This window comes from Watersipora subatra, chromosome 5, assembly GCF_963576615.1.
Source record: "Watersipora subatra chromosome 5, tzWatSuba1.1, whole genome shotgun sequence".
Taxonomy (NCBI): Eukaryota; Metazoa; Bryozoa; class Gymnolaemata; order Cheilostomatida; family Watersiporidae; genus Watersipora; species Watersipora subatra.
Genome location: NC_088712.1, coordinates 28,810,935 through 28,835,150, shown reverse-complemented (window position 1 = coordinate 28,835,150; position 24,216 = coordinate 28,810,935). Strand labels below are relative to the sequence as shown.

The 24,216-nt window shown below is 34.1% G+C and overlaps 1 protein-coding gene across 1 annotated transcript; it reads right to left on the bottom strand.

The window, feature by feature from the left end:
* Positions 1–1,370: 1,370 nt before the first annotated feature.
* Positions 1,371–22,840, bottom strand: LOC137397254 (uncharacterized). The gene is made up of 15 exons (XM_068083542.1): positions 22,660–22,840; positions 20,314–20,423; positions 17,723–17,766; positions 16,425–16,473; positions 16,174–16,341; positions 15,822–15,939; positions 13,539–13,641; positions 13,241–13,418; positions 10,295–10,440; positions 8,470–8,636; positions 4,876–4,970; positions 3,674–3,784; positions 2,404–2,522; positions 1,694–1,821; positions 1,371–1,460 (listed from the first exon to the last, which is right to left on the bottom strand). Exons 1-15 carry the CDS (start codon positions 22,838–22,840, stop codon positions 1,384–1,386), a joined length of 1,794 nt encoding a protein of 597 aa, XP_067939643.1. The 3' UTR covers positions 1,371–1,383.
* Between the last annotated feature and the right edge of the window lie 1,376 nt (positions 22,841–24,216).

Genomic DNA, 24,216 nt, shown 5'->3' with positions numbered 1-24,216 from the left:
TCTATCTGGCTTGAGCCTTGTACGTAACAAAATGGCTGATTAAAGGAGGCTCCTTCCGAAATCTGCCTAATAGGAATTAAAAACCCATTAGCTCTTATCAACTAGTTTATGAAACCAATTACCCTTCAGGAATAGTGCAACAGTTGATCATTTTCATAGCATTAAAAGAATGCACCTCACACAATCGTATTTGAGGAATTGGATATGACAATATAGATTTAGCTCAACATATCGTTAGCTCTATAGAATAACGAGCTGTGCTTCCTGGCGTTGTCTGGGTATTAAAAATCAGCTTATAAACAATGAGAAATAATGAGTGTTGCCTGCCACTTGCTATTAGCCTGGCACATTGCCAATGGAAAATTTGAGTAAGCTTAATACTAATGAGAGCTACCAGCTTCTCGTGACATTATGCTATGACCCTGTGTAGTACGCAAAGCCTTTGGGTATTTGCTCCCATATATAACGACTTATATCAGCTAGCTCAGAAATCAATATCTGTGGCCTAATGGGTACGGCGCCTGACTTGTGAACGGGAGGGTCCGAAATCATATCGTCTTCGGTGCAGAATTTTTATTCCAAGATTTTAATGGCTATAGCCGGAATGCAGACAGATCCACCGACGACATGCTTTGAGAAATATATATATAGATAAATATCGCTTCTAATTTGTCAAGTTTTTATTGCAAACAATATCTTAGGGCAGAGCTTCCCGATTGCGGGTACGGATTGCTAACTATTGTTCGCGGGGGTGCAAAGATCAATTATGAAAACGAAGACAATATATTTTTGTCATCTTTCTGTGAAGCCGTATTGTAACTTCTTTTATATATCAAAAATAAATTTCATAACACCATCAATACTAAACATGATCGGCGTATTTCACTCACCCACAAGGAAACACGTTTTGATCAGATAATAACAGCAGGAAAAAAGTCAAAATGCTGCTGTGTAAAATGTTAGACTCTTCTTAGAATAACCTTATAAATAACATATTGTTTTCATATATTCTGAATATGTCTGTTTTTCATTATTTTTTGAGCTATTTTTGTTTCATTTAGAACAAAGTGATGCGAGATTGTTCTCATCGGTCATAGCGGGTTCAGTGATGAAACTGGATAGAGAAGCGCTGTCTTAGGGTAAATTGATTATAATGACATATTATGGTTACATATTATGGTGACGTAGCAAAGCCATTTCAAAGCAGCCTAAAAAAATAGCGAACCAACTTGAAAGAAATAATTAATTCATGTGAATTTATGGTTTGCAATACATAATCACTTTAAACATTTCATACGGATTTATTCCAATAAATATTTAGTAAACAATAACAAAGTAAGTCAACTGTGTTGAAAAATTCTGCTGCAGCCCACAGTGATCTTTTCATGCTTGTTTTACATTCAATTTATTTGCTTCGGCTTCGAGAGTCTCTGTTAATCTTTCCGGAACAATCTTTGCAACTACAGAAATCAATATAATATAATATCATATAATTCATGCAACATGTTAGCTTTATTATCTTATTATTATTAGCTATTATTAGTATTATTATTTTGTATTCATGAAAGTCAAAGAAAGACAAAACAAATATTAACTCCGAAGCCAACTAGAAATCATCTTAGCTGACAAGTGTTGGCAGGTAGTTTTAGACACATTTAGCGACAGGCTGAAATATGACACGTGGCATATTTACCTCCTTCTTCCTTGATCAAAGACATCAGCTGCTCAAAGATGTCTTGAAGAACCATTATCTGCTTTCCTACTCCACGTTTGTCTTCTTGTTTTTGGCTCTTCTCTAGAGCAACTCTTGCACTCTGCAAGCTGTGCATCAAACAGGCAAGATCAGAAACAAAAGATATAAATTAAGGGATACTTTTGGCAATAGTTATTTTCAGAGTCAAGAATGAGATGGTAGGAGGTAAGGGCCATGAGAAGCAAGCAATGCAGAGGTGGGAGATGAGGTTTGCAAAAAATGGTATGCATAGTAGTGTACACTAATGTAGTGTAATAAATTATTATTATTATAGGTAATATCATATTAGGTATATTTAAAATAATATAATACATATATATGGTAATATAATATTATCTTTATATTAGCAAGCACTTGATTTAGGACTGCAATATATTATAATATTGTATTTAAAATAATATATGGTGATATAGTATTATCTTGTTATTAGGAAGCGCTTAATTTAGGGCTGCTATATATTATATTTAAAATAATATGGTACATGATATTATAATATCATAATTTATTAGCAAGCCCTTAATTTAACTTTGTAACTGCAACAAAAGACTGCACAATTACGTCAAAAAATTTAAGTCTCTAAATTTATATCTAAATGTCACAATAAACAATAGAGTGTGACACACTACAGCAGGTCACCTAAAAATACATACGTGTCAATGGCTTGGCAAATCTCCAAGGTTTTGAGTCGAAAAGGCAGAGATTTTCCTTTATTTTTCAAAATCTTTCTAAGCTTGTTCATATCATCTGAGCCTGATTGTACCGCAACGGTCTACAAATTTTATTTTGTATTAATAATATTATTTGCTGTTCATAGAATCACCTAACAAAGAAGAATCAGATACAGTAACTAAAAGCTTTTAGCTTCGTCTTTACGTTACACAGCTTTACCAAAATACTTAAAGTGAAGCCAACATGCTGGACCATTTGAAGTTACTCTCTCCTAAATAACTAGAACAATTATTATTTGATGGTGCTCAATAGTATAAGAGAGAGAAATCTTATTGTGAGACTTATTATCTTATTGTAACACTTGCAGATTTCCTCCCTCTCTCTATTAATTATAGGGAAAGAGAGAGGGAGGAGATCTTTCAATCCTCTCTTCTCTTCCCCTCTCTTTTCATCTTTCTCTCCCACTTCCCCCTTTTTCCCTCTTTCTATTTCACCCTCCCTCTCTATCTCTCTTTTCTCTTCCCCTCTCTCCTTTTTGCCAATCTTTTTTCTCCCTCCAGTCTCCGTCACTCCCTCTCTTTCCCTCTCCTTCCCTATCTTTCCCTCTCTCTCTCTCTTTCTCTCTCCCTCTCTCTCCCCCTCTCTCTCTCTCTCTCTCCCCCCCCCCTCTCTCTCTTCCTCTCTCTCTTTTCCTCTCTCTCTTTTCCTCTCTCTCTTTCCCTCTCCCGCTCTCTCTTTCCCTCTCCCTCACTCTTTCTTCCTCTCTCTCCCCCTCTCTCTTTCCCTCTCTATCTTTCCCTCTCTTTTTCCTTCTCTCTCCCTTTCTCTCTCCCTCTCTATCTTTCCCTCTTTTTCCCTCCCTCTCTCTCTTCCTTCCTCTTTCTCTCTTTCTCTCTTTCTCTCTTTCTCTCACTCACTCTCTCTCTCTCTCTTTCCCTTCAAGAAAGGGAAAGAGGGAGAGAGAGAGGGGGAGATTATATATTACAAACTTCAGAAAGAAAGTCGCGCACAAGCAATGAAATATTTGGTATTGAAAATTTGCAAAGTATAATAATAAAGCCTGCTAATAAATAAATATTTAAATTATAATCAATTAGATGTTATGAGAAAAGGTGAACACCATTAAAAGCATTAGATATAAGGAAGCACACACTACGTATAGAATTATACTAGCAAAAAGACTTTAGATTCATCTGATATAAGGCAGGTCTTATCTACGTATCTAGAGAAAGATTTCTTTAAAATATTCACCCGTCTAATGACTCCTCGAATGATCTTGAAGTAGAGTTCTAAGGCGTTATGTGTGTGGAATGATGCTGTCTTGTTTGATCTACAAACAGGAGAACACAATTCCAACAGCTGCTGTAGTATGTGGTATAGAGTGAAATGTTTAACTTTAGCCTATCCATAATTGCTGTTCACAGTATAAAACTAGCATAAGAACATTTTTATTGTATCTATGTGAAAGACTTAGAATGCAAATCGGAAATTACGTTTGCAGTCATGTTTGTTCGCTACCATAAGAACACCACTAGGACATTTGAACAGCCAACCGATCAAATGACAGCATTACTTAACCGTACTCAAACCTCGATCGATGCCACCAAAAACGGATTGAGCTATTATTTGTCTCGGTATGTAAATTAGTTTTAAAACATTTAAAGTTCTTGAAGTATGCCAGTTTTGTAAAATCAAGACATACGTATGCAGTTCTCTTTCCTATTGGTGGGTTCTATACTGCTCTAATACAACTTACCTTTTTATTCAAGTTTAAGGATTTAAAGCCTCAATAAAACTAGTGTAAGTGGCAGCAGTGATAGAGAGAAATAGAGGACAATGTTTTTTAAAATATAACAACAGATAATAGAAAAACAAGAACAGACATCTTTGGATCACATTTTTAAAACTCTTAAAGCCCATCAGTGACAAAGAGAAAAATAAAAAGTGGTATGAGAAGTAGAAACCATGAAAATAATAGAAATGAAAAGGCTGTAGTTTTCATTTCATGCCACTTCCTGTCACTTCATATCACTTCCTGTCTTGAATTGGCGTGATATAAACTAATATGGAGTGAAACGAAATGAAGATGATCCGAAATGCAAAAACATACACATGTTTGGCAGCATTTTACACATATGTAAACACATTTTTGTAGACACGCATATATAAACACATATATGTAGGTGGACATATATAAACACACATATGTAGGTAAACACACATATGTAAACACACATAAGTAAACACACGTATGTAAACACATGTATGTATACCTACATGTATGTAACTGCATATATATAAACAACTGTATGTAAACACGTGTATGTAAACACACACATACATGTATATATACCTATATTATCCGTTACCTATAACAAATTATAGACAAGATGTAAAAAAATTGGTCACCTTTTGAGATTTTGATCCAAAGCATCTATCAGTTTAGTAACAACCTTGACATTCAACTCATCAAAAGCCTTTCCTTTCATTCCGTTGATTTCTTTCACAACCTTCTGCAACTCTTCTCTGAGACGCTCCAATTCTTTGCCTTTAATACAAGAGCATCTAGCTAGGCCTTTAAATCAGTTTTGTATAGTTTTATAGACACCCAGACGGTCCGTTGTTCCGGCAGAATTGGCCAATAATGCGCAGCGGATAACTATATGCATATTAATTCTGATATTTTGGAAGTTATTTGATATCTCTAAGCGTGACTTCAGATAAGCGGACACGGCTCTTATTATAGTAAATATTAGCGGAATGCCCAGCGTTGCACGGGTATTACAAATCAGCTTATAAACAATGAGAGGTAATGTACATGTAGTTGCCTGCCACTTGCCATTAGCCTGGCACATTTTCAATGGCTATATTGAGTAAGCTTACAAATAAAAGCCGTGAGAGCACGCATAAAATTACGTAGTGCCGGCTTGGAGAGCAGCAGCGCATTCCATCCACATAGCGTCATATATTGCCTAATGAATTCATCACTTTTGCGTAGCTAAATTAGTAAGGCATTTGCTTGACGAAGGGGAGGTTTTTAGGTCAAATCTTCTGCGATTTTAATAGCTATAGCTGGACAAACTGAATAACACACAGATACACAGACTTTGAAATTTATATAGATTGATAGTTCGACTTCTTTAAAATTTAGTATATTTGATCTTTTTAGATATTTTGTATCGCTAGTACCCTGGTAGTTTTGAATGCAATAAGAGATCGGCAGGTGTACCAAGAAAGCACAGAAAGTAGTGTGTGCACAAATATTCTAAAATTTTAGAAGGTGAATATTTCGTACAGATGATAGAGCGTCTGGCTGCTAAAGCAAATACTGGAAGTTCCAATCCTGTCCAAGCAATCTTTTTTAAGCCTTCAACTACTGCTTTGGACACACAGACACAGCTCCTATTATAGTAAAGACTAACTGAATGCTTGAGATTGTTAGTAACTTAACTTAACTAGACAATCCTTAAAGGTTGACTCGCAATAAAATTCACATTACAGTTATTTGGTATCAAAAGATTCACCATGTTTTACTCTGTTGTGTTGTAGGTGCAAAATATGTGGAAATGTGATTACAAGCTCTTAAAAGCTTGAAAACAAACAGTTAATCGCCGCCACCACGAGACTGCCGTAGGTTAGAATCTCTTTCAAAAATGGCTCAAATGGGATGTAGTTGTACAAGATGACTTCTGTTTACACTTTCATGCAACCTCATTTGTCGAAATATTTTCACAAATATACTTTACGCATTCAATAAAACCATGTCTATTGTTCTTACGCATCTATTTTGTCATCATAGTAATGCTGTTACTTTGAGCACTGATATCTCAAAACCTACCATAAAAATTTGTTTAATTTTTCAACCTTAGCTCGAATGAGTGCATATCATCCTCTGATAAACATGACAAGCCTGTTGGTCACTTGTGATAGTCAACAAATGCTGCAAAAAATGTCTGCGCCATTTGGCAGGAAGGATGGGTTACATAATCAGATTACGACCAGATGATTAGACCAGGCTGAAACAAAACTGTAAAGTAGCAAGCATCTATGTTTGATAAGGGCTTTCCGGTAAAACCCGAAGTGTTTGTCATACTATAGTGCTACAAGACATTTTATATTGAGCCTTTTATTGGCTTTAACTTCATGTGATAACATCATGTGTCAAAACAATAATCCCAATGTTTGAGTACATCATCGAAATGGCTTCGATTAATTGATGGCTTCGATTAATTGTTCGTTTTTTTCAGCTTTTAAGAGCTTGTAATCACATTTCCACATATTTTGCACCTACAACACAACAGAGTAAAACATGGTGAATCTTTTGATACCAAATAACTGTAATGTGAATTTTATTGCGAGTCAACCTTTAAGTTAATTAACTCATTTGCACCCTGCTAATTTCCAGGCGATTAGCCCTTAAATACCGCTAATTTTTCAGAAAGTTGCCATAATTCAATTTACTACTACAAGAAACAGACTTTGGATAATTTACTCATTCAAGTTGCACAAGAACCAGCCAAGTTTCCTTTTTTAAATGATATTACATTCATATAGACAACTCATATCCCTTTCATGTTGATCTGTGTCTCAAAGAAGGTAGTTTCAGAATTTTTCCGATTTTGAAAGAAATTGTTATCTGCTAAAACAAAGTTAAACTTGCACCATAAAAATTGCACAATATGCAAAGTATGACTAAAATTACTTATTTATTACATACTATGCACAGTTATGAATATTATTTATACATATACAGTTAGTCATGAACACGAAAATTATGAAACTCTAATTTCGAAGTTTTCCTCGCGAGTATCATCCTTCAAACCAAAACATAGCTAATCTACATGCCAATATAACTCAAATAAACTGTCATAAAAATGTTTCAAATAATAAAATATGTTCAATAACCCTGTTCTTGACTTTTCATATTTTATATACAGCTCTAAGAATCAATATGATGCTATTGAAAGCGAATGATAACTTTAGGCGGACTACGGCTGACAGCCTAAAAAGAGCATTTTATTCGAGCATAACGATTAAAATTGGCAACATTAAAAGTTAATAAAAACTTAGAAACATTAAAAATAATGTTTTGATTTGATTTATGTAGTTTTTTTACTGTCTTCTGAATTCTGTTTTCACCACTTTTGAATCTGCATATTTACTTCTGTAGTTGAAAAAATTGATCACGAACAATAAAATTTTAAGTCACCAAGATGATTTCCGGGTTGGGTAGATGTTGAAATGAGTGTACTATTTTGGTCATAACTTTTGCCAGAGACATACAAATATGCCTCAATGATGTTTGTCTGATTTGCCAGAAATTTTTCTCTTCGACTAAACAAAAATTTTCTTCTATAATTTAAAAATAGCGATACATTAAGTAGGTAAATTTCAGAGGCGAGATAACTCCAGTGGGTGCATCGCAACATTATGAATACGCGAATTAACTCGCGTAGAGTGCGAATGAGTTAATATTTTTAATTAGTTAATTAAATGTAATAATGTAGTTAGTTAACAATTATGTTACGGCGTAATGATTTCTATTAGTAAAATAAGCGAGCTAGTACTAACCAATAGTATTTTATTAAGCATACGTATTTTAGCCGATGTAATGACTATGACCACAATTATTCCATTGTGTAACAATGTGGCCATTTCGCCAGAGGATAAAACGTCTGCCTGCAGGCCAGGAGGTTTCGAGTTCCAATCCAGCATTAAGTAGATCTTTTTATCGCTATAGCACGAATGACAAACGACCAACAGACGAACAGACAAACACCGAGATATATATATGCATGTATAAGGTAAAAATATAGTAAATATTGAGTCAAATTATGCATAATAATGTATGCATTTATTGATATAAATGCATACATTATGATGAACCAAATGCATAGATATCCTCAAATGAGTCTCGCACGTTTGGTAAGAAAAGAACCTGCTCTGTTCAAACTGAGCCTACATATTTGTTTAGTTTTATTTACAATTTTGGTTTCTCTGTAAAATAACATAAAAACATTGAAGATTAGGTATTACGAAAGAGACACCTGTTTTCAGTTTGGGTAAGTCTTTCTTTTGCAGACGGTTGGTGTGCTTGTATACAAAGTTATCATAGTTGATACTCTGGACAGTTCTTCTCGCTGTCTCCATCAGGTCATTGCACTTGAGTGATGGCTCATTTTTCAGTATAATTATCAGATCAGTGAGAAGTTCTCTGTGAATTATGTTATATGTTGCATTATATAATAGTATATTATAATATACTATATTGCATATTATTATACTTCAAACTTTCATCATATTGTGTTCTATCATCTTATGCTATATCTTATCATGTTATATTATCTAATATTATAATATATTATATAACATCATATATGTTTGTTTGTTTATTTTCATCTATAATATAACTACAAAAGATAATATGAAGAGTGTTTCTCACAGTATACAAGAACACAAAAAATAGAAAAAAATGGCACTTCAGGGAAGGTGATGATGAAGTCCCTGCGCGCAGTAGCAAGGCTAATCAAGGCGCGGAACCTGAAAGTAGAGTCAGAAGAAGTCTGTCTAGTTAGTTTAGTCTAGTCTGGTTGTCTGAGGTAGCGCTTCAGTTCATTTTTGAAAGAATTAGCATTTACAATTTTACGCAGTGTAACTGGTAGTAGATTCCATAGCAATGACTCCTGATAATCCGAACAACATTGACCAGCTTTTGATTTAAACAATGGTATTTTTAGGTTTATGTGTGTTTGACGAGTGGTTAAATGTGTTATTGTCCTGTTTTGGTTTGTTTCATAAAATGTGTTAAGTGCTTTTATCAGTACCTTGTATTTGTATAACTTTTTAATAGTTAAAATTCTATTTAGGTTGAATAGCGGATTAGCTGAAAAGTCATAAACTTTCTTGTTAATTATTCTGAGTAAACGGTTTTGAAAAACTTTAATTTTGTTTAAGTAGCAGTCTGGAGCATTTCCCCATGCCTCAACACAATACGAGAGTTTGGAATTGAAAGAATATGTAATGTAATATGTACCATATTACATTACATAGTTCTCTGTGATATTATATTAGATTTTACTGTATTATGCTTTATATTATATCTTTCTATGTTCTATTATATACCATATTATATTAAAATAAAATAATATTATTTCATATTGTTGTATAATATTTTATATTAAATACTGTATATTATATGTAATAATGAACTACCATCTTGTAGTACTAAACATTTTGCTAATGTTTTACTAAAACACATGTGCTCTACATATAAATACCTGTGTTCTAAATATAAATACCTGTGTTCTACATATAAATACCTGTGCTCTACATATATTTACTTGTGCTCTACATATAAATACCTGTGCTCTATATATATAAATACCTGTGCTCTACATATAAATACCTGTGCTCTACATATAAATACACATGTATATATACATGTGTATTAGCAGTATATTGCTAATAACTGTTATGGTAGAATGTAGCTCAGATCTAAACAGGAAAGTGATTCATCAGTATTATGAATGAGCCATCCTAGTCATCAGTTATTAGTTAGCTGAGTTAGAGGTCAAGGTCACTAGGCAATGAGTCATCTCGGTTGTACATTATATGATGCATTAGATATCTTCAGTATTAGAAGTATCTTAGTATTAAAATGAGAACATTTCAGGAAGAATAAAATGTGGCCAGAGAAATATTCAAGGATATATCAAATACTAAACTGTTGTGTATTCACAGTGCCTATAATAATAATAATAGTAATAATAGTTTTTATTCTCTACTGAATGTATTCATACTTCTTCGTCGCTATGCCAATGCTTTACATTAATTATTTTTAGTCTCCGTTGCTATGGTGACGTATTACCTTACTTGTTTTTAGTCCTTGTTGCTATGGCGATGCATTTTCTGATTCGTTCCTTCACCTTGGCCTCTGAGATTTTAAGTATTCCATCACGATCAAAGATGTTGAACTGCTCAAGTTGCTGACGTAGAGTCTGCATTGCGATGAGAAGAGTCTAAAAGACATGCAAGAACTTTGGATGCATGATGACCACCTTTATTCTTCGGTGTTTCCAACAATTATATATACATGTATATATCTCAAAGTTTGAGTGCCTGTGTGTGTGCGTCGGTTTGTTTAGCTATAGTTACTAAAATATTGGAATGAATCCATATCACAAACGATTTGATCTCAGAACCTCCCGCTGACCAGACAACACACTAACCCTTTGAGCTGCGTAAGATTGACAGATTCATTAGGCAATATGAGTCAATATCTGGGTGGAAATACCGCTATGCGTTATGCAACGTGACCCAAGCTTGCTCTAGCGGCTCTTATTAGTAAGTTACTAGCCTACTCAAATTAGCCATTAGCAATGTGCCAAGTTACTGGCAAGTGGCAGGCAAATACATTACCTGCCGCTGTTTTATAAGCTGTTTTTAATACCCGTGCAACGCCGGGCATTCCGAGTTCTACACATATACAGGACAGAGTGAGTTTGGCATTTTAGCTCAATGAGTTCTGGTAATGGGCAAAAGAAGCTGACAAGCTAAGCAGAAAAAATGTTTTTCAGTTAAACATGTGTGAGTCTACTTTGAAGGAGGCAGCAGAACCAAGTTCATAGCCCAAACAACAGACCAGAAAAGAATCTTACGATGTATTAAATGCATCTATCTACTTATTAGAAAAGCAGCATTTCACACGAGGATATTAAAATATGCAATGTTGCTAGTTGCAGGATTTCATAAACTGTGAAAATTGTTGGAAAGTTAATCACAGAAGTTCAATATAAACAGCTGATGACAATAAGTAATTAATAGCTTGCATATCCATTTTAGTTTGAAAACTAACAAAAGATCAAAACACTCATAAGCAAGTATAGTCATGTGTTAAAAGTTATACAGTTATTAATAATTTAATTCAGGGGTTCCCAACCCTTTTCAATCAATTCATAAATCTTTTCATAAATTTGATTCACCAGCACTTTTAACTCACATGACTACAAACAACTGATACAAATTATAATCCCATTTTATTGTACATATCTATACATATAACATAATATAGATTTTTATACAGTACGCATACAACATACAACAATACATGACCTTCAGCATGGAAGTGAATTGGTTTATGACTAGGTTAGCTTACTATCCAATCAGAATTCAGATGGATGCTTTCACATATATCTGGGTTCTGACTGGTATCTCATTATTAGCAACTGGTGTTATAAATAAAACCAAAATGTTAAATGATGAAGCCCAAGATCACACGGCACTGCAGGACATGAATTAAAAATTTATCAAATCAGACACCTCTTTTTTCCCCCTTGTATATTCAAAATTCTCTCCCTAGGTGGAATTCCTCCCTGGTTGGGAATTTCTGATATAATTCATAATTAAAAAACCGAGCTCAGTTATCAGTCATCCATTATCAGTCATCAGTCATCAGTACCAGCAGACTGCTGGTTGTTGTTGAGACTTGAGTCGTTGTGACTCGTTTCACTGTGTCAGTAAGATTTGTCTTATAAAAGTTGGATCAGCTGTCCAAATCACTTTGCTATCGAGTGGGAGTATATTATATTACTGATTGTGTATTGGAACATTGACCTACGAAACCAGATACAGTCTACGATGCCAGTAGATGAGCAGTTGAAATATGACCTCAAAGAGTCAAGGTCACATTTAGATTCTAGCCTATGATGCAAACAGGCTTGATATGTTGCAAGAAGACTTGATATGCTACTAAAGACCTGATATTAGAGGGGCAAATATTGTCTATATTTATTTTGTGACATCTTGTTGTTCATCTGGTCAATAAAAGTCAGTCACATTATTAGATTGTTATAATATTAGAGTTCTTTATTTAGTTTAGAATGTTGGTACAGTAATCAATATACATACTGTAGTTGGTCAGTCAGCTCTGTCAAAAATACCGGTGTGTTGGAAGGCAGTTTTTTCCTGTACCAACTACAGGTAAAATTAATATGTTTAGCGCACTAAACCGTCAAAGCATAGTGAGAGATGGGCAACTTGAGGAAAAGCTGCTAGGCAGAGAGAGAGAGTTCCCATCTAGTCTGAGGCTGTCTCAATTCTAGAAGTGTAAGAATGAGCAGACTGAAATTATATCACAGGAATAGCAACGAACATTCCATCTGGTAGATGTTCAGGGTTCCTTGTATATAAGCAGAGCAGTAACATAGTTTAATTTATGACAATGTTTGTATTAGCTTGAAATTTAAAATTTATGAGTCATTACAAATTTCAAACATGGTAAAATCCAGAAGTTAATATCTGTTAAATGTTTATTAATCAGTATTTATTATCTTTTAGTTATTATTCCTCAATGGCTATGAGTCATTGTCTACTAGTTGGTGTCTACTAGTGGGTGGCTAACTAGTTGACGACTACTAGTTGGTGTCTACTAGTTAGTGTCTACTAGTTGGTGTCTATTATCTGATGTCTACTAGTTGGTGTCTATTAGTTGGTGTCTGCTAGTTGGCATCTACTAGTTGGTATCTACTAGTTGGTGTCTACTAGTTGGTGTCTATTATCTGATGTCTACTAGTTGGTGTCTATTAGTTGGTGTCTATTAGTTGGTGTCTACTAGTTGGTATCTACTAGTTGGTATCTACTAGTTGGTATCTACTAGCTGCTGTGTATATACTGCGTATGGAAAGTGCAAAAATCATCGTGTTCTACATCATAGGTCAAAAAAATTGTTTCTCTAGTTTCTGTAATCTTCTATAAGTATTTCAACTACTATATTTTTCTAGCAATAATTATCAGCAGTGATATGCTCTGCTAACTACGTACATTCAGTTTCTCCATATCGGTATCTTGCATCTTATTCAGGTTCACATTTTCTCTGCACTGTTCAGTCATACTTTGGTAAAGTTGTGCCACAGTGCTATCAAGTAATGCCTGAGCCTCATTGCACGTACTTGACATCTCTGGGCTGCTCATACGTACTTTTCGTAACTGCAGGTAAAGACTAAAAACACATGGTGCTGCGGTTATATGAAAACGCAAAAGAGAGAAGTGATGAACAATTAAAAATAGAGCCTAAACTACAAATGACTTTGAAAACGATCATACAAAGAGTTGTCAGTACCTGTAGAGTTTATCGATGTCCGGGGATGCGTCATACAGTGCTGCCAGTGTTTCTTCCTTTATTCTCTCCCACTCATCATAAGTGAATTTAACATTCACTGAATCTGGAGTGTATAATCTTTAATTAAAACTCTACATCTTAAAACTGCTTTTACACAAAAATTCAAACTCAATTCTAGGTAACCTGATGGAGAATTTCATCCGATGTTTTCACTAAATTTCATCAGAGTAAACCTGCTTCAGCTGATCTGTGCCTTTATCATTATTATTGTTACTATTATTATAATTATTATCCCACGACCAAACACGGGCGAAGCGAGTGTGTTTGGGAGCTTATTGATAAATGCATATGTGCACACAACTCCCAAAAAGTATTCACCAACAGCCATACCCAAACCCTTTTACCGAAATCCCATCCAAAAATTTAACCATTTTTCTTTGGAGTCATTAAAGTATAATAATGATACAAAACACTTATACACCTATTTAAATATGTTACCAAGTCTTTGAAAATTGTTGACAATATCCTAAAACTTATCCATCTGATCGGATGATACATAATTAGAAAGATTCATTGGGCCTAATGTCGTCATTAAAATCTGACAAGCCTTTTTAATCAAAATTAAGATCGGCCAACAAAACGCCCATAAATCCATGCAACAAATAGTAGAAAAACGTGCACATTTCACCAGTCTATGGCATTGTCCAATTGCCAAAGGTTTCTGTAATAAACGTAGACCGTATGTTTTACCTTCAGTAAATCATAACATTATGACATTGCAATATTAATTTACAAGTACGAAAATGTGGTACACAGTTTATAAGCCTGTTTTTTGTCCAACTACCGAAGGTTTCATTAAATTATCTAGAACATTAGTCAAATTTCTTTACATCCTATGTACAAGCTAGGGCCGAACTACAATGCCCCTTTATGACAAGAACATTTCTTTATTTTGCTCCAATTTGCAGAAAACTTCCAGACACACATGAATGCTAATGCTTGTTTTCTGTTACAGATCGCTGTCAAAACCATTCTACATTCAACACAACCAACTTTCAAACTGTGTATATTACACAGCAGTTTGCCATTTTACTTCTAATATTGCATTTATCCTATTGCAGGGGCGAGATATAAACATAATCTTTTCCTTTCATTATTGCTGTTTGTTGTACATAATAACACCCAGTACATTACAGTTACCATTGCAGCTAGCATTGCAGTTCTCCTATTGCACTGCAGTGCCATTTGACTGCTAATATTGCATTTCTCAACCAACAGTACCCTTTCTTTCTTCCATTATCACTTTGGTCGTGGGCTGTATGACAGGGGAATTTCTAGTATAATATTATTATTGTTATCAGATCGATTATGTGTTTATTTTTGTTTTGGAGAACTTGCAACAGAACTAGTCGGGTATTTATATAGTTTGACGAACTTGTTTGTGGCGGTCTTTAAAAGTTTGCATAGTTCTTTGTTTACTGTCTGTAACAATTGGTAAAGGAGCGGCTCTTGTTAGAACACAAACTTTGAAGGGCTTCAAGCGCCCACTTTTGCATGATAATATGTATAGCATCAAGTGTCACCAGATGAGATAACAGGGATAACCATATTCTTTTTATAAAAATTAGACAAAATCCAATTCTATATTTCATTCTAGCTGCAATGTTTGGTTTAGTTTCCAATTGCTAACTAGATAGAGATTGTACTGATAGACAGGTAAAGCTTAGCTTGTACTGATAGACAGGTAAAGCTTAGCTTTTAATCATTTTACTGTTAGGTACTGATAGACAGGTAAAGCTTAGCTTTTAATCATTTTACTGTTAGAGATAGTCATGGGACAATACTCCAAGCTGTTTTGCATCATTTCAGCACCGTAACCAACAAACTGTTCAAGGAGGAAATCATGCACTCCTCACACAGGTTAGGTTAGCTATCGTGTGCTCCTATCGGCTAGAGAGTTGCACACTCTTGGCACGGTTGTAGTGGTAGGCTAATCAACATGTATGTTAGCTATATACTCAGTATGAAATAAAAGCTAGTCTATTGCTAGTGGTCATAATAAAACTATACATAAACACTCATTCAGAGACTACCCAACTAGTAAAACCAACCAACTAGTGAAACCGCACTAGTCAGACTACCCAGCTAGTAGACCACACAAGTAGACAACACAACCACACAACCATTGATCTAGTAATAACTTGCTTATAAACTAAAGAAAACTTAATAACACACTCCAAGCTATGGAGGTAACTATCTAGCTGGGGAACACAGTAGTCCTACCTTTGCTGGCTTTAGACTCCAAGAACTTGAATGAGTCACTACCAAGGTCATCTTGTAGGGAAGTCATTGAAACTAAGGTCCTACGAACTCGTCTTTTCTTCTCTGAGCACTGGCTACGCTGTTGTAATAGAAACATGTTACTACTGCAGTGTCTAAAACATTTTAGGAGTTGTGTATCCTTTATAAAATGCTGCAAATGTGAAAACCTTTTTTTAAACCCTAAAATTTCCTTATATTTTTTATGTATCACAGAAAACCCTTTGAAAATGTTAATACAAGTGCACCGTGCCACGAGGATTTTTAATCAAATATGTGCCTAAAATGAAACTTGATTGATTCAATATCAAAGTACCGTTTTAGGAATAACCAAACTGTTCTTGACAACGGCTTGCCGGGACTTGTTATGAAGCTGAAGACGTGATAGCATTCGCATCTGATAGTTAGATTTCATAAGTGAGGAGCCCTTAGCTTGTAACTTCATTCTATCTTTATTTACGTCATCAGGAACAGACGACTCCCTCTATAGAAAAGCACACGCTGATGAACTATAGAGATAATGGAATAATGTAAAGGAAGGATGTGACGATCTATACTATCACTTACATCTGCAGTTTCATTTGTCTTTTCTGTGAACTTCTTTCCTAAGAAAGTCCTGTAAAAATTGGCAAAAAGGTAAAGCGAAGACACAAATGTATTAATGTACTATTATTATAATTATGTAAAGAATTGTATAACATGTTACACTTATATAAAACACATAATATAATAAAACATGGCATGACATAATACCATATAATACAAAATATTGTAGATGTAATATTATTAGATGTAATAATGATATAATATAATATAACTATAATAAATTAAATAATAATTAAATAATAAATTATATTATATATGATGCAATAAATAATTGCAATTATATATTATACCATTTATCATATAATACTATATGGTATAATATACTATCATCTTTACTATATTAAGCGCAATGTCCGTCTATCCGGCTGTCTGTTCGTCCATCCTTCCAAAGCCACATCAAGGCCGCTAAGAAGAAAAAACTGCCTTGCATGGGCATCAAACCCGGGGTGTCAGATTCCATGGCAAGCACCCTACCACTACCTACCACTAAAGCAGGATAAGTCTCCATATACAGTACTGATTACTCATGACAATCTCTCACAGTGCACAGGACAGGCAAACATACTAGTACAACATAATATAATGAGATATAATATCGAGTCTTGCCACTTAATATAAAATAAATTAATAAGTTTTATTTATTTTATATATTTATAACTTATAATATTTAACTTAAATAAAACTAAATTATATCTCAATGTAATACAATAGTGACAAACTCTAGCACAATCATATTTTGAAAAACAAGTTAATCCAACCCGGAAAGTGCTTCTGAAAACTTTTAAATCTTTTTCTATTTGGTTGAAAAAATTACGACAAGCTCCACCATCCATCATTCAGTTCTTTGCAGGTAACTAAAGCAACGATTATTGTCGCACTCCTTAACAATTGAGCAAACACAGGCTAGGCTATGGCTATGTATGCTCTCTAATCAAAGGTTTAAAATGCTAGCCTAAGGGATCGTGAGTAATAAAAGAACAAATGTTGAAGAAGATTAACATTTAATGTCGGCAAGTTCTGAAGGCCAATAGAAGAAGACCATACGGAGGTTGTCAAAGAAAATATACCTAGTTAAATAAATTCTTAGTGTAGGCCTGAATAAAAGAAAGACTTAACCCTAGATTTAAGTGTTTAAAACAACATAGATTGATACATAATCAACATAGAACTATATCTAACAGAGTTGAATTGAGTTGAATTGGCAGAGTAAGATATTGATGAAGGTCTATAAAGATTGGAAGCTCTAGTAACACAAGTACCTGAGAGCCTTGTGATCGGGTATGTAATAGTCAGGGGGCTCTTCCTACAAACAACAACAAAATGTCTAATGAGGTTAACTTTGATAACTAGGTAACTTGTGGAGCTGATACGCAGTCATATTTGTTCTGAGGAGTTATCTTCTCTTGACAACCACATGAAGGATGGTACACACTATGATGCGGTAATCCTATAATACATTAGTGATCATCAGTGATAACGTTGTTAACACTATCGTGAATGACTCCACCAGCCCTTGAAGCTCCACAAGACCGATCAGATAAACCAACAAGCCAAGTGTTTATATCATATAATTAATCATAAGTTCAGGCACAAACAAGCAGGCAGTAATGATGCATCAAAACTACTCAAAATCTTTAGTCAGTTTTAAGGAGAGTAGACAACTCCAGTTTTCGAGTGAATACATAAATGACCTAACGATAAAATATCGGCTTCGATATTCACATTGATTTGAAAACTGACCAAATATAAAATCATCCACTGAAATATATCGTCACATTGAATGATATGGTTTGATCGCGCAGCACTAGTTCTATCTCTATATATAAATCTCAAGGTCCGTGTGTATGTAGTTCAGTTTGTCCAGCTATAGCTGTTAAAATATTGGAATGAGGAATCCGTATCTTGGAACTTCTTATTCGCCAGGCAAATGCCTTACCAATTTAGCTACACGAGATTGATGGATCCAACGGGTGAAATATGCCGCTATGTGGGTGAAAATACGCTACCGTTTTCCATTACAGCGCAACATAATTTTATGCGTGCAAGTACAGTAGACGCTCCTATAACGTAAATAATCTGATCCAGGAACGTTTTTGTCATAGGGATTTTACATTATAAGAGCAGTAAAATACATGTAAATTGCCTGATCCGTTCCAAGATCATTCTAAACTCACTCCTTTGGCCATGCAGCAAGAAAAAAACCTTTACTTGACTATTTTGATTTGTGGCCTGTACCATAACTGCAGAATAATTGGTTCGCATCGACAACTTTTTCCTTTTTATGATCAATCTCACTGGTTTTATAGACCATGATTGCGGTAAATATAAAAATATAAAACTGATAGGAACTGCACATTTTTGACGTTCATTTACAACGATGTGCTTATTTTTCTTAACGGCAAAGTCTATTCTGCAAAGTAAAGCTGATGACAAATATTTTGTAGGTCTACAACAAGGCAGAACAACAAAATATTTTTACTATAAAAAGCAGTTCTACCTATTTGTCGTCTACCTGTTTGTCGTCTACCTGTTTGTCGTCTATTACTATCCACGGGTAAAGATTAGGATAAAGATAATTTTCAACGATACTCTAACTCGTGAAAATAAGACTGGTAGACCGACGCTGTAACACCTACACTTACCGATAACCTTTGTATTTATGAACAATCGGGCCGCTAAGTTATTCGCCTTTTTGTCGATAGATTTAACGATCTATTATGACAAACGAGAATGTCGTGAAAGTTATATATAATAAATAGTACGCTAATCGCATGGCGTTCTTTCTTCTGCAAGTGCAGCTAAATAAACTAACATTCAAATCGATTTTAAAAACTCACCCAACTTGTCACGTTACGTCATATGGAATTTTTTACATTGTAGGAAGCAAAAACTTTGCATAATTTTTTACCTTATCTGAAATTTATGTTATAAGAGGTATTGCATTGCTATTGATTTGTTTTGATATTGCTTTGTTTTTTCAAACTTTCGATTTATGTAGAATTTCGAAACTTTAACCACCTTTTGGGTTATACATTTTCAGTTTAATTTAGAAGTTTTAAATCAATTGGACAATTAGTTCTTGAGATATCGCCAAAGCATTCCTAACCAATCAAGAAATGACAAATGGCTACTGACAGAACATTTCTAATGACACACTGATCAGTTGTTGGCAGTGAAGGACCAGAAATCGATAAAGCTAGAAAGGTTCTTCTCTGCAACAAGAGCTTTACACTAAACCTATTTGTTTTTCTATTCATAACAAATACACACTCTATCAGACTCAGTGTACTGCAGCCTTTGTTTTTTCAGTTACCATTTAACATCACTCTATATTTAATTTATGTTTTTTTCTTTTTACTTTTCTTTTTATTTCTGTTTTTTTCATTGATTTTTACAAGCTTGAAGGTTCAAAATGATATTCAGTAAAAAGGAGTTGTGCTTCTGCAGTCAATTGAAAGTTGTTTATACAGTTTAGGATCAGAGAACATTCTTGTATATACGAGACAAGACTTGAAGTGTTAAGAAACTTTCCTTCTATTAAAGACTTACATGTAGATCATAGTTCATAAAACTAGCTCGTAGACATCCTTAGCCCTGCATCTCGAAGACAGCAAAGATTAATCTTCTTTGTTTATTTGGCAGACGAAGTAATTTAGAGTTAAGGTCATTTTCAAGTTTTTTGTTTGCAGGTCAGACGTTAGATTACCAAGCAATAGTTACTCTTTTTTTAATGGTGTAGTAGTTACAGTAGTTGTCTTCTCATTTCAAATTGGTTTATTCCACTATATATTAGTGCAATAGATGACATCTAAGAAATCACACAGGAAGTAACAGCAGAAAACGACTTTACCTGTTGAACATCTTCTGTGTTTCCGAGGCGATTCCGAACTCTTTGATTTATGTTATCAATAATAGCTTTTCTTTCCACTAGACAGACTCCACAGTTGTCACCAGAAATTGCTGAAATATTGGAGGGAACAACCTTAGCTCTAGCTAGTCAGACTAAATTAGTATTTAGAGATCATTACACTGAGGTCTCACATGAAACTGCGTTGATCCATTTTGTTGTGCACATAGATATTATGATTTTAGTTGGTTTTTTACATGCCACAGATGTTTATATTATAAAGCCAGATATTAGGAGGCCAGATATTAGGAGGCTTCTTCCAATAATTACACGACCCAATAATCTTCATTTTGGTACCTGTTGGAGCAATGTTACTTCATTTAATTACCAAATATTGTATATAATTACATTCAGAAATTTCTCCTTGTTCCAGCACCCCTATAATAGCCTTTTTCATGACCAACAACTATTATTACAGGAGTTGTTCTAATAATGTTGCAATAGTATCACAAAATTAATTTGTTGAAAATACAACAAGCAAATAACTAGGGTATCTTTTGGTTTTTTTGTCAAGGCCAGTTGAATACACATAATCGTTCAAATGAAATTAATTGCCAATAACAGCTTATTGAAAAATCACTCCATATAATTTGTTAAATTTTTTTGCAACTAATGATATAGGGTTTGCGGTGGTTTTTAGCAAAATTAAAGCAATGAATCTCTCAGTGTCTCAAAATGTGAGATGGTTGTACAATTTCTGACGGTACTTTATATGGGTGGCGTGTCGCTCGGCCGATAAGATACGAACGTGATAATTTGTTACAACGTTTCTATAGGAGCGCCCGTTCTCATTACAAAACATTAGCTCTAGAATTGAATTCCAGTTCTGCCTGATTGACTCAGCATAGCTGATATTTGCTATTTCCTTTGGCAAAATTAAATGAGCAAATCTGTGTTTTTTATTAGAAAACAACTAAAGGTTGATATAGCAATTGGAAGACTGAATCAAGCTACCAGTGGCTAGCAGTCTTGCTGGATACAGTCGACTGCCCCTTTTTGAACTTCACTTCCCTGGACTTACAATGTTTGGCCGGGGTCCAGACAATTGTTTGATGTAAAAATGTCTGTCTGAAGAATGATAGCTTTGATCAATAGGTGCCTCTTGTGACAGATGACACAAGCGACATGAACGGGTTGATTTCCCGCCAGAGTGTTGTACTGTAATTTTTGTTTGTTATTTGCTATTAATACTATATTGTTGCAGGTATTACACAATACTGTTGCAGGTATTACACAATACTGTTGCAGATATTACACTATATTGTTGCAGGTATTACACAATACTGTTGCAGGTATTACACTATACTGTTGCAGGTATTACACTATACTGTTGCAGGTATTACACTATATTGTTGCAGGTATTACATTATACTGTTGCAGGTATTACACTATACTGTTGCAGGTATTACGCAATACTGTTGCAGATATTACACTATATTGTAGCAGGTATTACACTATACCTTATTGAAGGTATAACAATATTTTATTTTCTCATGCATACTCTAAATGCATATTGTACCATATTGCATCTGATGTGTACAATATGGTACCATATGTGTGTACCATATTGCATATGAGTAAGGAGCATGTGTGTAAGACAATATAGGCTGTTTAATTTACAGTATAGTCTTCAATTTTCAAATCCGGTTCTGCATGAGTTCATAAAAACGTCGGCAACTCGTATTATCAACTAATCAAATACGTATACAAGAACTAAAAGTGGTAGACTCGTTTCTTTACAAAGTTGTCTGCCCTATGTACAAGTGTTGATGAATCTCAACCTGATAGTATGGCAGCCACAGGGTTCAATCACCTTAGTTTATTTGAACACAGTTAATTTTAAGGTTTTTATTTAATGTATCCTGCCTGAATCACAATTAAAAAAAACTTTTGCATCAAGCACTATTCAGAAGGCTTAATTTGTAAGTTTTCTATAATATTCAGAGGTCACGGTTCTTATATGACATTTTATATTTTAATTTTAGTATTTAATTGTTATAAAAGTTTTGAGCATTTTACCAAGTCTAGCAACTTGTTCAGGTCATGTGAACTACCTGTACTGAATAAGAAACTACAAGTAGGCATAACAGTAGCTATAAAAGTACAGTACATAATTATAGAACTAAAGCAGGGTTTGGTTAAACCAAGTATCAATATGTAGGGCAGTTATCGCAGAAGTCCGTAGACATCAGCCAATTATAACCAGTATCTACCTACTTCCAGTATGTACTGTAGTGAGCAGAAAATATGTCACAAGGAGACAGGATTTAATGGCCATTCGATACTAACTTTTCTGGTTCCATTCAGTCGTACACTTAACAATGTGCAGTCGGTTGTGTCCAAGTTGATACAGTCCACCAAACATAGGCATAGGAACGTCAATACGGTCTACTCCAGTTGAAACAGTTAACTTTTCTTTCTGTAGAGTAGAGACAGGCACAGGATTCTTTTCTTCTTCTAGTGCCCTCATGGAGTTGTTATGTTTCTGATGAGAAAGTAAATAAAAAAGCTAGTTTACAATGTATCTTTTAGTAATAGCAAACATATTACAAGTTTTGCACTTTTTTATAATTAATAAATTCAATAAATTAATTAAATTAATAATTAATCAAATCATAAATTAATAAATAAGTCCACTCGGTAAAAGAGAACCAGTGATTCATGGCAGTTTTAGCATATAGCTGATGTCAGTATTAACCATAGATATATAAACCAAAGATATATAAACCAAAGATATATAAACCATAGATATATAAACCATAGATATATAAACCATAGATATATAAACCATAGATATATAAACCATAGATATATAAACCATAGATATATAAACCATAGATATATAAACCATAGATATATAAACCATAGATATATAAACCATAGATATATAAACCATAGATATATAAACCATAGATATATAAACCATAGATATATAAACCATAGATATATAAACCATAGATATATAAACCATAGATATACAACCCATCTATACATATATTTCTCAAAGTCTGTCGGTTGGAAATCCGGCTATAGCTATTATTAGAACAGCTGAGCTGGACAACAATACAGACTCAAAGTCATCGCTTACCCTCATTGGAAGCCTAACCTTAGTAACTAGCTTTGTGGAGTTTTCCATAGGCAATATGCCAGGCTACTAGCTTGAAAGGTACAGTTGTTTGACAAAGTTTTTAAACCTTTACAGTTGTTTTTATTTTTCTCTTAATATATTTCAACTACACGACACACTTCTCTCATGATATGTACTTTGAAAGTTATAATGGCAAATGTTGTTATATGTTAAATACAAATTAATTTTCTGTCCAAAGACTCTTCTGGTGGCACAGCTAGTAGATATATAAACCATAGATAAATAAACCATAGATATACGGTATAAGATTTATATATCTACTGTGTTAACGGAGAATAAGAAATACCAACTTGTTGTGTTTTAGCATACTGATGCGAAGGATGTAACTTGGAAATGAATATTTCGGTGAACATTTATTTAACCGGAAACCGACTGAATCTCGATACGTTTACATAATAGCATTACAAGAATAAGGAAACAATACTACATAAGTATTGATCTCCAAAAGAGTATTACGATTATACAACATCTCCCCTTCCCGGGTTGATAAAATAAAACAGCCAAATAGCAGGCCACAAAACATGAATGGATAAAACTACTACTACAAACTACGTAAAGCAATATATGAATAAAACCATTATTCAATATAGTAATGTTGACAGGATTGTCGAAAGCATGGTGTACTATATGCAATTCACTATAGATCTAAAATTTTGCGTGGCCTAATAGTTCGGCCAAAACTAGACTGTTTTGCACTA